The following is a 16,929-nucleotide window of genomic DNA, read 5'->3' on the forward strand; positions in this document are numbered from 1 at the left end:
ACAATCCTCACCTTAATCTCAGTTCCTCAATTCAATCTGAATTTTGTTAGGATGAGATAATATAACAATCGATTTTAATGTAGAAAAGAAAAACAAGAAGTATTAAACTGACCATATTTTTTACACTTAACATATATTCGTGTAAAATTGAGACATAGTCTGAGACAGAAAGTCACACAAAATTAGGATTTTTTTTGTTATATTTTTAAAACAAAGGAAAAAAATCTTCACATAATAAATACAGTATATGCACAATTAACTTGAAAATGACCTCAGAAAGCTATGTACAATATAAATAATTATAAATGGGAATACTTTGCAAGATATCATTGACATAGTTTAGTCATGTTTCCTACATTACATTGCAAAAGATTACTTCAAGTTACAGATAATACTGTACAATGTCACTAGAGATATACATTGCAAGGCATGTCAGTTCTGACATTTGAGGCTGCACATCCAATCTCATAAATATTTCAATGTGATTTAGGGGCACCAGTCATAAAAGCAAACATAACAGGTTGAATTATTTTCATTTGCTAATGTCAGACACCATTTTATATCCAATGTAAACACACCTTTGATTTTAAAGTGCTGTCCACTGCTAATTGTGTCCACTATTTATTATAGCAGACAATACTTAAAACCCATTATTTTTCCTCCCAAAAACGCATTTAAAAATAATCTAAGCTGCAGAGTCTTGTTGTATTATTGTATTAATACCAATCGGAAAAAAAAGCATTTATTTGAAGGTGCATCATAAAATAATTTCAAGGTAATCTCTTATTTACATTTTTTTTCATATGATTATATTTAACAATGTATTTTGTAAGAGACAAATTATACTTCTTATTTTGTATAATGTGCACCTGTTATGTGTATAGTATTGTATTTTAGGTAGTATATTTTCATAGTCTGGAATTGCCATGGATTAAACATATAGACTTAGTCAAGCACTAGTAGCTCTCCAAATTTGGTAACAAACCAGAGATGACGTGTACAGAACAGAATGCTAAAGATAAAATTAAAAAGCTTCACTGCAGTTGAGTTACAAACAGAATTGACATGCTTGCCAGAGCAAGGAATTAAACAAAAAGGCATCTTAAATTAACTTTTATTAATAATGATGAATATTGTCAGATGTGTTTTTAATAATTTCTTTTAAATGACCAAACAGCTTTATAATATACTGAAGCAATGACACATACGTTCAGCTGAATAATAAATATTTAATGGAAGTTAAATTCTAACAATAATTTGAGCCATAATAAAATATTTTCCTTTTTTACCCCATTATAATGGCAAGGAGAATTAAATTACTTTAGTACTCAGATGTTACTTGAAACAATTTTCATGCAGCTCTTAAGACATTACACTGTGCCTCCACATACTTCACAACTTAATTTAACATAGGTTACTTTCAGGTGCTGAAATGCAAATAAGAAAATGCATATATCTTGGTTACAAAAGAATCCAATTTATGTTTACTTGGACATATTGTTTTTTCCACCAATGTTATTGTATGTGCTTGATTCTTTTTTTTCGAACACCTCAACATGTCATTACATTTAAAAGCATGTTGATTGCTATAGAACATTCTATTCTGGTAGAAATATCGCTGTTTAAAATAAAACACCAATCAACTAAAAATATATGATTAAATTAATAATCATATGTGAAATGCAAGTTATATTTAATAGCAAAGGCCAGTTATACTGAGCATGCATGCTGAAAAAATATTACAGCTATTTTTTGAGCAGTTATGCAATCGAAAGTAACCATTATGCCCAATAAAAATCTTCAAGAAATTAAATTATTAACTGACATATTGGTAAATGGTATTGCAAAATGACAGCTATCTGTGTGAGTGGCCAGTTTTCAACTGTGTAAAGAAACATTAATGATGACTAAAGTAAACCAGTAATCTAATCCAATTTGGGCATACATAAATTAAGCTAAAACACTGGTCCTTTTATTAAGTGCAGGCAAAAAGTGATAGGATTGGACCATGAGTCTTAGTTTACTGCATAAATACTGTATGAACAATATAGTTAGACACATTGTTCTTTAAACAAAGGCAATTATTTTTTAAGGAGACTCTGACATTACAAGACTGTTACAATAGGTAGTGCTCACTAGTCTGCTTAGTGTTAGTTGTTCATCCTATTACAGATGTCCAAGTAATTAATTAATTCTTATCAGATAATTTACCAAAGAAACTGCAAACTGGAACCTAAATATTGGTACCCACGAATTGGACAACTATGGCTAAATTCAAGAAAAATCACAGGCTTTAAAACCTTCAAAAGGCAAGAAAAACACTCCAGTGCATAGACATGTAATCTAAGTCCTATTTTATTCATTCTGTCCAGCCCATTTGCCAAAAAACACAATTATTTTAAGTGACTGTAATAATAACATAGGCTTTGCAAGATATTTGGAATGTTTTTCCCCTGATTATTTCGATGAAGAATTTCAAACACAATGAGTTCTTTTGTATGCAGATGTCCCATTGTTTTGCATACTAGCATAAAATACTTCTAAAATTAAACGTAGCCTATTTGAACAAGCATGAAACAAGAGAATTGTTGTTCCAATTTTAGGGAAATATATCTTATAGTGAGAAATACATAGTATAGAAATAAATTAAATATCAGGTCTCCAGGTGTCATTTGCATTCAGTTTAGTCAACCTGCATCAAATTTTGCACAAAAACATTTCTACAGTGAATTTAAGAGCAATTTTACATCATCATTATGAAAGCCACAGTGATAGTATGGTAAGGGAACGTATAAAAACAAGCAGTATGTTTTTATTATTAATATTTATTTAATATTCAGTAACTGTGCCCTTAATATAAGAAGAGGCTGGAAATGTAATGTAAGCAAACATAGAATGATGAATAAAGTAACAAATGTATTTTGTATTAATGCTGTTTTTTCATATCATAAACATATAAAGATCATGTGCATTTGTGCATGTGTATACATAAAGTTGCGTTGTACATTCAACTTTTCTTCAAGTTCTATGTGCATAGTTTTAGGGGATTTTGTTTTCTCTGTTTTATTTATTTATTTTTTATTTATTTTTTATTTTACTGGAAAAAGGGTCTTTATGTACATGCAAGTATAATTAGCAAAAACCTGTAGCATTTGAACAACAATTAATTCCTATTTTTAAAAAGCCCACGCAACTGGCTAGAATTAGACATATGACATGTACAGTTTCCTTAACATTCTCTTATGTAACAGTGTTATAAATATGAAATCCAAACCTAGACTCTCTTTGCGGTTACATCCAGTGCACAGTAATTCTTCAGATGCTGATTGTAATGGCATGAAAAAGACTTATTTTAATTCCATTGTAAAGATTATGGTGCAGATGATATGTCAAAGAAAGTCATCAGCTGCCATTTGTTATTATAACTGAGGTGCCCTTGTGCACCTGGGTAGGATCCTGTTGCATTCTTAAATGAGAAGTCACATCAAAGTGTGATCCACTACAGCCCAAAGAGTAGTTTCTAATAGAGTCAGTGTCGTATAGATGTTCAAGAGCATATCCAGTAAATGTGTAAGCATGCTTATCAAAATATGGACGGTGGGCACTGTAGTAGTTTGGTGATGCAGAGTGTTCAGCTGTTTGTTGAGGGGATACATTTGTATGTAAATAGTCTTTTGCTATAGTTACTCCTGTTTTAGAAATTCTATCAGAATTCGGACTGTTTATCCTGGACAGGGTTGTAGGACTGTTTTCAAATTCATTGTCATGTGGGCTCAGGATTTTTCCATCCCTTTGCTGTAGATGGTCACAGGGAGAAGTGTTAGTAACGGAAGGGCCACGACACACGACTCCAGTTAATTGGGGTTGTTGGTAATTTGCAAAGCAAACTGAATTTCTTTTTGCTGCTCCGTTAATAGACGTTAATTGATCTGGACTAGATTTATGTATCTGTAACCTATTTTCTTCCTCTTTAATCATTTGTTGAGTTGCACGTATAAGAGTTTCAATTTTGCTTGGTTCATGATGACTGTTTTGATATTGCTCAGTACGATAACGATCTCCTGATTCACTTGCGGAACCAGGATCCGGAGAACTGACAACACTGTCTTCATCCCAATGACTTCTCCCTAGAGATAGCAAACAAAACAATAATAATATCTCATAAAGTATAGCGAATTCTATAGGAAAACTGGGGGCTGGTCACAATTTTCTTTAAACAATCAATAACATATGATAAAACTTGAAAACAGATCATAGCTCTTAAAAAAAAACATTAAACGCCACATTTTTCATTCTGCACAAATAATGTACTGCAGCAGTGCTGTATTCATATAAGTTTAGCAATATAAATGACATTTCCTTTGGTGTAAATATGTCCCTGTAGCAGGATACATTTTGCTCACAGTCTTGTGTTTTTATTCAGCTTTGTGTAGCAGAGGCCTACTATTCACTTCCCTATATTACAACCAGCCATTTCAACAGTTGCAGGCATGTCAGTATGTCCCTCCCAGGTTTCGCACTGTCCTATGGCCCTCATTCCGAGTTGATCGGTCGCAAGGCGAATTTAGCAGAGTTACACACGCTAAGCCGCCGCCTACTGGGAGTGAATCTTAGCTTCTTAAAATTGCGACCGATGTATTCGCAATATTGCGATTACTAACTACTTAGCAGTTTCAGAGTAGCTTCAGACTTACTCTGCCTGTGCGATCATTTCAGTGCTTGTCGTTCCTGGTTGACGTCACAAACACACCCAGCGTTCGCCCAGGCACTCCCACCGTTTCCCCGGCCACTCCTGCGTTTTTTCCGGAAACGGTAGCGTTTTCAGCCACACGCCCCTGAAACGCCGTGTTTCCGCCCAGTAACACCCATTTCCTGTCAATCACATTACGATCGCCGGAGCGATGAAAAAGCCGTGAGTAAAATTACTTTCTTCATAGTAAAGTTACTTGGCGCAGTCGCAGTGCGAACATTGCGCATGCGTACTAAGCGGATTTTCACTGCGATGCGATGAAAAATACCGAGCGAACAACTCGGAATGAGGGCCTATGTTAGCAGGGTTGAGTGTATAGGAGATGCCACTTTATTATTCATGGTTACCTTATAATGCACTAGAAAGCTGCCCTTAATTGGGCCTGCTTGCTGCCTTCTTGCTTAACAAGGGAAATGAAGCTGAGGAGCACAGCCATGTCTTTCTGGGGCCTTGGTTCCATGTTAAATTTGAGCACTTTCAGTGCGAAGGACAATGCCCTTTAGTATAGCCGCTTCAAGCTTTTCTGGATACTGAAAAAGGAAAAAAACCAAACGAGAGAGCGCTATTCACATCTAATGTGGATTTTATTTTTTCTTAAATATTAATATATCTCAAACGCACATTATATACTTAAGGGGCCGGCCTGCAATACAACAAATCAATAAAATATCACAATAAAAACAATATTTATGCTCTAAATGCTTAATTTCATATGCACAATTGGGTTATAACCACAGCAACTCTAGCTTGTTACATCTCTCTGATGAGACAGATATTATGTGCAAAACATGTAACGAACTGTTATATTCAGATACATTGTAATAATTTACCCAGGTTAACAGTGGACCATGTACCTTTGTAGCAATCTTATATGGTACTTATGTCCATATGTCCATTGATCTGGTTAATAAACCACGTGTTAATAGCAATGAGTTAGGCAGTCTTAATATCAGCTTGTTTAGTGATATTTAAAGCAGTTCATGCAACAGCTGATTATGAAAGATAATCACTGTCCCGCAGTGATGTATGATAGATTTGTGTACCGTACATACGCCTCTGTTCAGTCACAATGCAAGTGACGGTCCTCCTGGCTAATCTTTCACGGGTAGCCTTTTAACGGAGTGAGACAAGTGTCTGCTTTTTCCACGGTGCGGTGACTTTTTCCCTCCCGGCCGGTGCAGATATTCTCGGCCTTATCCGGAGTCCGTGGGCAGGTGATTGAAGAGGCGTCCCCTCTGCTGTGGGGATAAACTCAGCTGGCCGGCTGATAAAGATTGTCCGCTGTAGTATGCAAACGGAGATGCTGACAGACGCGTTTCCCCGCCTACTCGCAAGCATCGGCGGCTTCCTCAGTGTTTATCCCCACAGCAGAGGGGACGCCTCTTCAATCACCTGCCCACGGACTCCGGATAAGGCCGAGAATATCTGCACCGGCCGGGAGGGAAAAAGTCACTGAGTCACTTGACACTGAGGAAGCCGCCGATGCTTGCGAGTAGGCGGGGAAACGCGTCTGTCAGCATCTCCGTTTGCATACTACAGCGGACAATCTTTATCAGCCGGCCAGCTGAGTTTATCTCCACAGCAGAGGGGATGCCTCTTCAATCACCTGCCCACGGACTCCGGATAAGGCCGAGAATATCTGCACCGGCCGGGAGGGAAAAAGTCACCGCACCGTGGAAAAAGCAGACACTTGTCTCACTCCGTTAAAAGGCTACCCGTGAAAGATTAGCCAGGAGGACCGTCACTTGCATTATGACTGAACAGAGGCGTATGTACGGTACACAAATCTATCATACATCACTGCGGGACAGTGATTATCTTTCATAATCAGCTCTTGCATGAACTGCTTTAAATATCACTAAACAAGCTGATATTAAGACTGCCTAACTCATTGCTATTAACACGTGGTTTATTAACCAGATCAATGGACATATGGACATAAGTACCATATAAGATTGCTACAAAGGTACATGGTCCACTGTTAACCTGGGTAAATTATTACAATGTATCTGAATATAACAGTTCATTACATGTTTTGCACATAATATCTGTCTCATCAGAGAGATGTAACAAGCTAGAGTTGCTGTGGTTATAACCCAATTGTGCATATGAAATTAAGCATTTAGAGCATAAATATTGTTTTTATTGTGATATTTTATTGATTTGTTGTATTGCCGGCCGGCACCTTAAGTATATAATGTGCGTTTGAGATATATTAATATTTAAGAAAAAATAAAATCCACATTAGATGTGAATAGCGCTCTCTCGTTTGTTTTTTTCCTTTTTCTTTTTCTATTGTAGGGGTAAAATACCAATTGCCCCTGAGAGAGCAGCATACACACCTATTTAAATCACAGCACCAGGAATCTTTCTTGTGTTATTTTCTGGATACTGTCCTAAGGTTGTATGGTTGCCAAAGGCATATCTATAATGGGTGCAGGGTGTGCAGTGCACATTGGCCCCTGGATCCAGGAGGCCCACACCACACACCATGCACCCACTCAAAATACTCACCTCTCCCTTGATGCTACAAATATCTTATGGCACTATTTTTCTGTAGATGTGCCAGAGTCTACTGGGGACATGAACCATGAAGAGGGATGGGGCACAGAGACTGCACACAGCCCTCCTCTTTTATACTGCCCTGAATCCTGAACATATTAATATTTTAGATACTGGAGTATGCTGCCATTAGTTTTATATGTATAGGGTCCCAAAGTCTAAATATTGCTCTAGAACTCTCCTAACACCATCGCCACTACATGTGAAGAGTATCTGACTGCTTACCCTTGTCTTCTCACCTAGTGGTCTCCCTTTGGCAGCCTGTTTATAACTCGGAATCTGAGCCCCACAATCTGTGTGTGGCTATTTGGCTTGCTTGGCCCACATTAGACTACACAGCACTGCAGTGGTTGCTGTGGATGTGAGAATATGTAATGCTTTATGGACAATTTATTTATCTGACATTTTGACTCAGACAAACAGTTTAAGCTTATTTTTACTCTTTGCTCCCCTTCACTTCAAAAGCTGGATATGCCAATATTTACATATAGTAGGAAATATAGATTGTAAGCTCTACTGGGGCAGGGACTGATGTGGATGACTATATAATTTTCTATACAGTGCTGCATAATATGTGTGCTATATAAATAGCTGTAAATAAAAAAGTATACAATTTTATCTATTTTTAATACATTGAAAAAATAATTGAATATGATGATAATAACGATAATAATAGTGCTCTAACCAAATTAATGATAATTTTTATCCAAAAATGTTCTTACCATGGACTCTCTGAACTGAAGTTATATGTGGCATGGAGTTCTCATAACCATCTCTGCTTTCTGGGGAAGATTTTGGCACAGGAAGAGCTGAACGAGAACCCCACCATGTCTCCCTGCCAGTTTGTGGACTTCCAAGAAAGTATCTACCAGCTTCACATCTACCACTGTCACAAGACTGACTATGATGGTGTCTTTCATCATTTAATCTTGAGTGGTCAAGGGCAAATCCAAAACAGAGGGCACTTCTTTCTGGATACTGTCGATATGCACAGGATACATCATGTTGCTGGGAGTTTGGTCTTTCTATTGGATCCAGAAGTTGTGGTGATGTGGTATCAGTTAGAGGGCTACCACCCCATTGACTGTCATGGTCTGATTCAGATCTTTCTGTGTGGAATCCAGAATACTAGGGGAAAATATAAAAAATGAATACATTTATCAATATGCATGGTGTCTAAGTGTGCATATATAGAAACTATTCTTATTGAACTATGGTTTGCAGAACATAGGGCTGCGTACAATATTCAGCAAGTACAGGGTGTGATCAAGTCCATCACATCTAATAGGATTGACCCCCCCATATGCTTATTTTGCCATCCTGTTGTTACTTACCACTGTATGGGAAAATCTAGCAATAAACTATGTTTAAACAAAAGTTTGCATTAAAATAAACATGGTGCTTATAATAAAGAACAATCAGAAAACAGATTAAGACAGAACAATAAACAACAGATTGCTAATTTATGTTTTTACACAATGATAAACATGCACTTACATTAATAGCTTAGAAAAAAAGAAACATTAGAACTGTATCAACAACATTTCCTCCAACTATCTCTGTTTCCATCCACTTGGTTCCCCTTTTGGATATTATATATTTTCCAATAGTTTACAAAAATGATCTTCCAGCTCCAAAATCATACAATGTAATTAAAAGTATCCACATTTTGTTTTGATTGAGTTTTAGACGTATAGTTATAAAATAGATATAAGCCTAAAATTAGTGTTTTTGCTGGAAATATTGCTTCTCCCTACTTAACAAGCACCGAGTTGAGTAGAAAAAAGCCATCACTGGGTATAGCGGGCTAAAGACTTCACTGGCTACTTCTGGTGACGGCGTCAGCATGCAAAGACCTATTTAAATTGGATGATAGCTGTACATGTCTCAGGATGGCAATAGCAGGTGATAAAACAATAAAAAATGTTTTTATTAAAATAACAAATTTTTCTGAAACTAATTACAGATTGATAAATCTATGTTTTCCATTCTCCACTTTTTCCTTTTTAAACAAAATTAGAATTGGTGCATGTGCAGTTCATGCATACACATAGCGATCCAAACTCACGGTGAAGCAGTGAGATCAGTCTTACCACTTGGAGTCAATATCACAAAGTAGCAGAGATATCCCAGAAAACTTTTATTGTTATGTTCCAGGAACAGATTTATATCACTGAGATAAGTAACGATCTTACTTATTGCCAGAGAATAACAGAGAAAGCCTTTGGTGCTTAATCTTGCCTATAGGTGTAACTATCAGGCTATGTTTATTTTAATTAGCAAATGTCATCTTAATTTTGCATCTGTTTAGTCTAAGAGACATGTGGGTTCAGATTTACTCCGTTCTTAACGCCAAAATTAATGTGAGTTCGGATTTATTCAGCTTTTTCTTATTGGCTATCCAAAACATGTGACATCAGAGAGCCACTAAGATGCCATTTTGAGATCCGGATAAATTCGAACCAGCACATCTCTAGTTTAGACCACTGTAAAATGTCCCACTTTAGAAATTCACTGTAATGTGAAAATAATACTGTAAAATCATTACAGCATTTCACTGTGTTACAGAAGTTTGCACTCATATCCTATTAGTATTCAGGTGACTGTCAGTCCATTTAAAAAAAAAATGCATAGCAAAGCGTATTAAGATATTCTTTTAAATATATGGATTGCTCTGTTAACTTGTAAAGCAAGAAGGTCATGAACTTAAGTGCAAACTGTGCAATTGGTGCACGGTATGACTGTGACTTAACTTCATCATATGTCAAATATATACGCTGAAATGTAATGTTCACTGATTGCATTATTAAATACATTTTTGATTAGTTTAAGGAAAATTTATTTTGTCAGGTTTTATGTGTGTCTTGTATTTTAGGGAATTTCGGGGACTTTTAAGAGATGGATGCAGATCTTTCTTCTGCAGCAAGATTTGCATCCATCTACTCACATGCAGGGGATCCCAGCACAAAGCAAGGCCGTCCAGCATGTGTGTTGCGTCGCCCCGCAATGCGGTTGCAATTTAATTGTGAACGCATCGACTAGAGGACGACCCCTGTCTGCGTAGCCTGGATGCGCTGGCAGGCAGTCTGGTGTCATCTTTTGTCTTGCGAAAATGGTCTGGATACACCTGAGTCGTCCAGGTCATGTCCACCAAACGCTGTGGCGCCACCCACCTCCCGACGCCCTCAACTGTCATGATGCGATCGCATATTCCGGGAAGCAATCGCATCATGATAGCCTGCACATGCGCACTACGGCCGGTGCACATGCGCAGACCCTCTAGATGCTGCCACTGTGCAGGACTGCGTCTGGGTCTGAATAAGGCTCTTAGTACATTAGGGAACTTAGACTTAGACTGCTTTTTATTTTTTCTAAAATGTGAAACCTATGTTTTTTCATGTTTATTTACTCTAAATAATGTGAGGAATAAAACTATTCATGTTTAAACAATCTACAAGATGAAAAGTAAAGGATAAAAAAACTTGAGTACCAACAGAATGGATATAATTCCTTTATCTGGGACTATACGAACAGCCCTTAAATCTGTACCTGAACAAAAAAAGAAAATGCCACAGATGTCTTGCACTCAGCCAGATGGTGGCCATTAAATCACTTTTATCTTATGTTTTACTAATGTAAACCTTAAAGTTAAAATATGTTTTTTGCATTGAATATTATAGCAAAATACAGCTGGCAAAAGTCTTCTGTAAAGTAACATAATATAACCATAAAAATAAAAGACAACATGTAAGAGCTTTTAATATGTTTTCTGTATTTGAAAATGTTTTAAAACTAAAAACACACGACCAAGCAAACATGTATGCATATTACTGCACTATCAAATACCATGGCCCTAATATTAAATATAGGGTTTGACATTTATTCACATTTAGATAATAACCGTAAATCATTTAAATAGTTGTATTGAAAATATTGTATTGTAATCTCTGAAGTCTTAGTAAGTGCAAACTTTCATTTTGCATGAAGTACTCAATTATTGTAATGTTAAATGGTTAGAAACCATTCACTCTATCTTTATTTGAAACTCCTTGTACATCCCATAATTTAACACATTGTAGCCAAGAAAATCACAATCAGCAGCAATGCATACAGGGCCTAATTCAGATCTGATCATAGATGTGCTAAGTTTAGCACATCTACGATCAGTTTCACAGACATGCCAGGGGATGCCAAGCACCAAGCTAGTCTGCCCCGCATGTCTGGCTCCACCCCCTCCGCACAGGTGCAAAAGCATCACACGGCAGCGATGCTTTAGTTCCTGATGAGTAGTTCCCTACCAGTGCAGCACCTGCACGATGGAAGACCGCTACTCACTGCATCCTGCAGTGTGATGACTCGCAACCACCGTGGCCCGCCCACCCAATGGTTCAGACACGCCTCTATTGTCCAGGCTGCGCCCCGCCAACAATGTTTTAACACCATTGGCATGCCCCCTCCCACTCCATGACCACCTCTGCCTGTCAATCAGGCAGAGGCGATCACAGTCCTGAGATGCTGATAGCATCTCACTGGGCTCCGGGGGTGCCCACGCGCAGTGCGGCCTATGCATGTGCACACTCATCAAAGTAATTTAGACTGCGATCGCTGCTGCTGCAGCGATGCAGTCTGAATTACCCCCACAGTACCACACCTAAGAGATTGCTCCTTTGTAGATCAATCACATGATTCTCAAATGCTACCCTAGAACAATCTCACTGGGCATGGCCTTTTGCTGCTGAGCCACATGGCAATAGTGTGATATACTATGTGGTGCTTCCATTTCCTTCCTATTCAATCAGAAAAACTATTCTTTTTCAGGAGCTAAAAAATTGTTTCTTTTTTGCTTTCATCTAAACTATTATTTAGGTAGAACATGCACACATTTATTTTTCACATTTATATTTTAAAAGAGATCGGATATCTCACATGATTGTCCATTTCATATACCATTGTCTTGGTGACAATCCCAGAGGGAGATGTATCAAGGCTTGGGGAGAGATAAGGTGGAAAAGTTGCCAAAGCAGCCAAATTACTTCCAACTGTCACTTATCTGGGACAATCCATAAGATGGTAGTTAGAGGCTAATTGGTTGACTTAATTTGTGAACTATATTTCCCTCCAAGGCTTGATACATCTCCCCTCTATTATTTTAATATTAAATTAAAACTGTGATAATATTATGTGGCACTGAATGGACAGGTGCTGTTGTCATTTATCCAGATATCCCCTTTACTGTACACTTTGCTGTATTAAGAATTGAACTGCCCTAGGTACTATAAGTAACTATAAAGTGGAGATGGATAAAGAGTGATAATTGACCAGCCAATCAGCTTCCTAACTGCAATGTCACAGGCTCTGTTTGAAAAATGACAGTGAGGAGCTGGGTGGCTGGTCATTTATCACTCCTTATCCCTCTCTACTATATCACTTTTTAAGGCTTAATACATATGGGTCAATGTGCTATATAAGTAACTGTGCTTCCACCTATTATCTATCCTACACTCTCCTCTCTATTATTTTAACTACAACAGTAATTCATTGATAAAGACCAAATAGCAACAAAAAAGGAAAAAAGTAATATGATAATTAAAATTGAAATAAACATTTCTGTGCTGTCCCCTAGACAGTGATTCCCTCGGCATGTGCCTAATTATTCCATGTAATAAATGTATCATTAACTTCACATCCATTTAAGAAGCATCTTCAGTAGAAAAAAATTATAAAAATGGATTAGAGAAACTTTTAGAATTATTTTCTCATTAAACAACAAGATTATTTTATATGTAAAACATGTGGACAAATTTCATTTTGAAAGGCTCTATTATTCTTAATACCACCAACAATTCTTTTTTACTTAAGGTAATTTAGTACTATTTTATGACAAATGATTTAAAGGGACATTTGTGACACATCAAATATATTAACATGAAGTCAGAACCTTAGAAAATGTGCATCACATAAACCATATGCTCAGTGCAGACAAGAGTTTACTTCTACAGAAATTCTAAGCTACATACAATATAATCATTCATTTATATAAATCATTTTAAAAACTAAAACCAGAAAAAGTCAGGGACATATCATGTGGTTTATGACTGGTTAAGAAATATATGTAGATATTCTTTGAAATTTTAAGAAATAGGAAATTCCAGAAATATATAATGGCATAATATTTATATTAAAATATATGGGGCTTAACCGTCTATAATAATTTTCACAGCATAAGAAAGGGTTCATCGGCTATTAATAATATGCTTATATTTAGGTAACATCTGCTGGTTAAAAAGCACAGAGTTTAAGAAGTAGAAAGATTTTTCACTGAAAAACAGGTGCTATACAGTTCTATTTGCACTGTTCAGAGTTAGGAATGGTCAGGTACGAGTGTCTCTAAAATACTAGCAACTTGCATTTAAAATGCTTTACCTTGGACATGTATAGTATTTAACGATAAAAAGCATAAACATATGGATGCATTATTCTATCTTGAAAATATAATGTCTACATTTCACACTTCCACATGCTACAAATATAAAATTAAACCGTGCACTGTTGACTATGTCTACTTCATTCTTTCTTAGTAACAATAAACAATCAAATATAAATGCCTAAGCTCTAAACATAAATGAAAAAAACACGCAGAACGTACTTAGAAAGCACTATTCTTGATAAGCGCTTTATTGCAGCTGCTATTACTCATACATCTCTTTATCCTACTCCCACCTATCCATCTTAACTGTGCTGCCTTACAAATGTACAATAATAAGACTTTTAGTAAACTAGAGATTATCACTATAAATGGTGGTCTTGGGGGTCAATGGAATATCTACGCATGTTCTTAGCTATAATGTAAAAAGGGACTGCTAAAGGTGAAGCCCTCAAGTAGTTTAGATCTTTTGGAATTCACCCTAGCATCAAAGATTAAATTATCAACAGAGATGTCCAGAAAACCGAATCCACACAAATTTGTGTATCTGACCCAGAACCAAAACCTGGGCCGGATTCCCAATGGAGATCCGATCTGAACACAGGAGATGGGTTCTCCTGGCAAAGAGGCGGAAGCAGAGTGATACTTCTGCTTCAGGTCTTCGGCACACACTGTGCATGCAGGGCCATTGTCAATCGACCAGCGCATAAATCAATGAGGGGACACAGAAAGGGATTCAGAGGATCCCTCCCAGAGCAAATCCTCAATACAGTAGTCCATAGGCAACCATAAGCAAATGCTGGTCTGGATTAAGGGGAAAGGGGCAGTCACCTCACAGCCCCTAACACAGAGGGGGCTCCACACAGGGTCAGTGTGACCCTGCAATTGCTGTGAACAGATGATCAATGGCACCTGTTCCCAGATGGGGGCTGCTGCAGCTCTGTGTTCTTCTTGTACAGTCAGTACTGCATACATCAGCTTCATGTGACACATCCCTTCCGTGGCGCTGATGAGGGAATTCAAAAGTCAATCTGCACTGTATGTTTTGTGCATGCAAAAGTTGAACACAGAGTCGCAAGCACGCAAAAGGAGCAGACCACGGGAGGTGAGGTGATTACTCAAGGACACTGTACGCCATACAGAGGGCATTGTGGGACAAATTGGAAGGGGCACTGTGAGGTATATTGGGCACTGTGTAGCATATAGGGACTGTGGGGTAGGGTGTCAATTTTATTGGAGGGAGGCCCCAGAAGTTACTTTGTCTGGTACCCCAGAAGCCTTGATCTGGGCTAATGTCATCTTCATATTGCACTGGATGACCGGGCCAAGCTACTAGAGCCTGGTAACGTGCAACACAGCAGCCTAAAAAAAACCTATGGAAGATGCTTTGTCATAGAAGTCAAGGGACCACATAAGATATCAGAGTTATCTACTGCAAACCCTCCATGGTACATCTGGGGGATACTTCATATTTGCGGGTATACCCCAAAGATGGATGCTTTCAGGGGATAGCCTGCAAGTATTAATTGATAAACAGGCCCCCAGGTGAGTTGTGCCTAGCATTGTGTATTGAACCTGCTGGGATGGCACCTGCTATTAACATCTGTCACAGAACCATGGGTACAAAATTTAGAAAGAATATTAATCACTCGAGTTGAGTGTCAACAGAATGCTTATATGGAATTATAGCAAAATTAGGTAATAGACTAAAGAATGCTGTGCCTATTATTATTTATACAGGGTGCAAGTATCCATGGCCTTATTTAGATGGCGAAGGAGTAGAGTGTACTGAACCTGTTATTATCTACCTGTCTATCACTTAGCTGGTTTATGGGCCTATAAATTGTGTCCAGTGATTATCCAATGTTTAGTATTGCTGTTGTCAGCCTGATGTGCTTACACGTGGACATCCGCAAACAGCAAAACTACTACAGCAGGTACTCACACTAGAGAAATACACTTGGGGATTGATTCCAAATTTTCTGCAGGTCTCTAGGTGGTCGCATTTAGTGAATTTTATCTAATTGTGAGTGTGCTGTAGCAAACATATGATCTTTGCATATATCTGTCTGATTATGAGTGGGTAAGATCTCAGCCATTGTCCTCTGTTTATGAAATAAGAGTTAAGTGTGTCAACTGGGCAGCAATTGAGTGTACACATGAAAGAAAGCATCATGGAAGAGTGTAATGGGAGATTTGTGAGTGTGCATTTCTATTCTGAGTCATGCGTTGGGCGAGGGGGCACCTATTCAGACATAAGGCCAGTATTGAGTCATGTGTTGGGCGAGGGGGGACCTATTCAGACATAAGGCCAATATGCGTTATGGCTAAGTGCATATACTAATGAATGATTGCTGCACTAGTGGATGGATAACAATGGGGTATCCGCATTCTAAAGGTGGCCGCATATGGACCAGGAAGCATTTCAGAATCAAGCAAAAATGTGCAATTTTCCCAACAGGATAAATTGGGGGTTTACCCTGTTGGGGATCCCGGTGGTCAGCATACCAACCACGGGATCCTCTGCAGCTAAAATAAACTGTTATACAGACAAAAGTTCCAGTTTTATAAAAGCAGAATCATATGTTCCGCTATCACAATATTTTAATAACAACCTGTATAGCCAGTGGCGGATTTAGCGGGGGGCGATTAGGGCGAACACCCCCCTTATAAACATACCGGCACCGGGATGGATGGCCGGATCCCGCCACGGTGCCGGACTGGAGAGCGGTGCAGCGCGGCGGGGGAAGGGGAGACAGAGCGGAAGAGTGACAGTGTAGGCATGCGCACAGGGGTTCCTGGTGTGCACAGGCATCCCCCCCCGCACACACGCCTGCTGCTGCCGCCGATTCCGTCTCTTCTTGACGCTGAAGGGAGGAGAGTGCTGCGCGCGCCTCTCCTGCCCACAGTATCCCCGTCTCCGGCAGTCATTTTAAATGTCTGTGGTTGTCAGCCAATCAGAGCTCACGGACCGGCTCTTGATTGGCTGCTGGCCCGTGAGCTTTGATTGGCTCACAAGCCGGCACTATATTTCAAATGGCCGCCGGAGACATGGACTCAGTGAAAAGGGAGGCGCAGGAGAGACAAGCGCTGTGCTCGCTCCCCCTCAGCATCAGAGACGGGAATTGGTGGCAGTGGACCTGGCAGCAGGAGGGTAAGCACCACTGGGGGCATATGTATCTGGCACCACTGG

At 38.5% G+C, this 16,929-nt stretch overlaps 1 protein-coding gene across 1 annotated transcript in view; it reads right to left on the bottom strand.

The window, feature by feature from the left end:
- Positions 1-275: 275 nt before the first annotated feature.
- SIM1 (SIM bHLH transcription factor 1) overlaps positions 276-16,929 on the bottom strand; it is a 113,459-nt gene continuing 96,805 nt past the window's right edge. The window contains exons 11-12 of the mRNA XM_063917040.1: positions 8,035-8,440; positions 276-4,127 (exon numbers count right to left, since the gene is read on the bottom strand). Coding sequence (XP_063773110.1) covers positions 3,403-4,127; positions 8,035-8,440 — 1,131 coding nt within the window. The 3' untranslated portion in view covers positions 276-3,402. The remainder of the gene's footprint in view (positions 4,128-8,034; positions 8,441-16,929) is intronic.

Source organism: Pseudophryne corroboree, chromosome 4 (genome assembly GCF_028390025.1).
Source record: "Pseudophryne corroboree isolate aPseCor3 chromosome 4, aPseCor3.hap2, whole genome shotgun sequence".
Taxonomy (NCBI): domain Eukaryota; kingdom Metazoa; phylum Chordata; class Amphibia; order Anura; family Myobatrachidae; genus Pseudophryne; species Pseudophryne corroboree.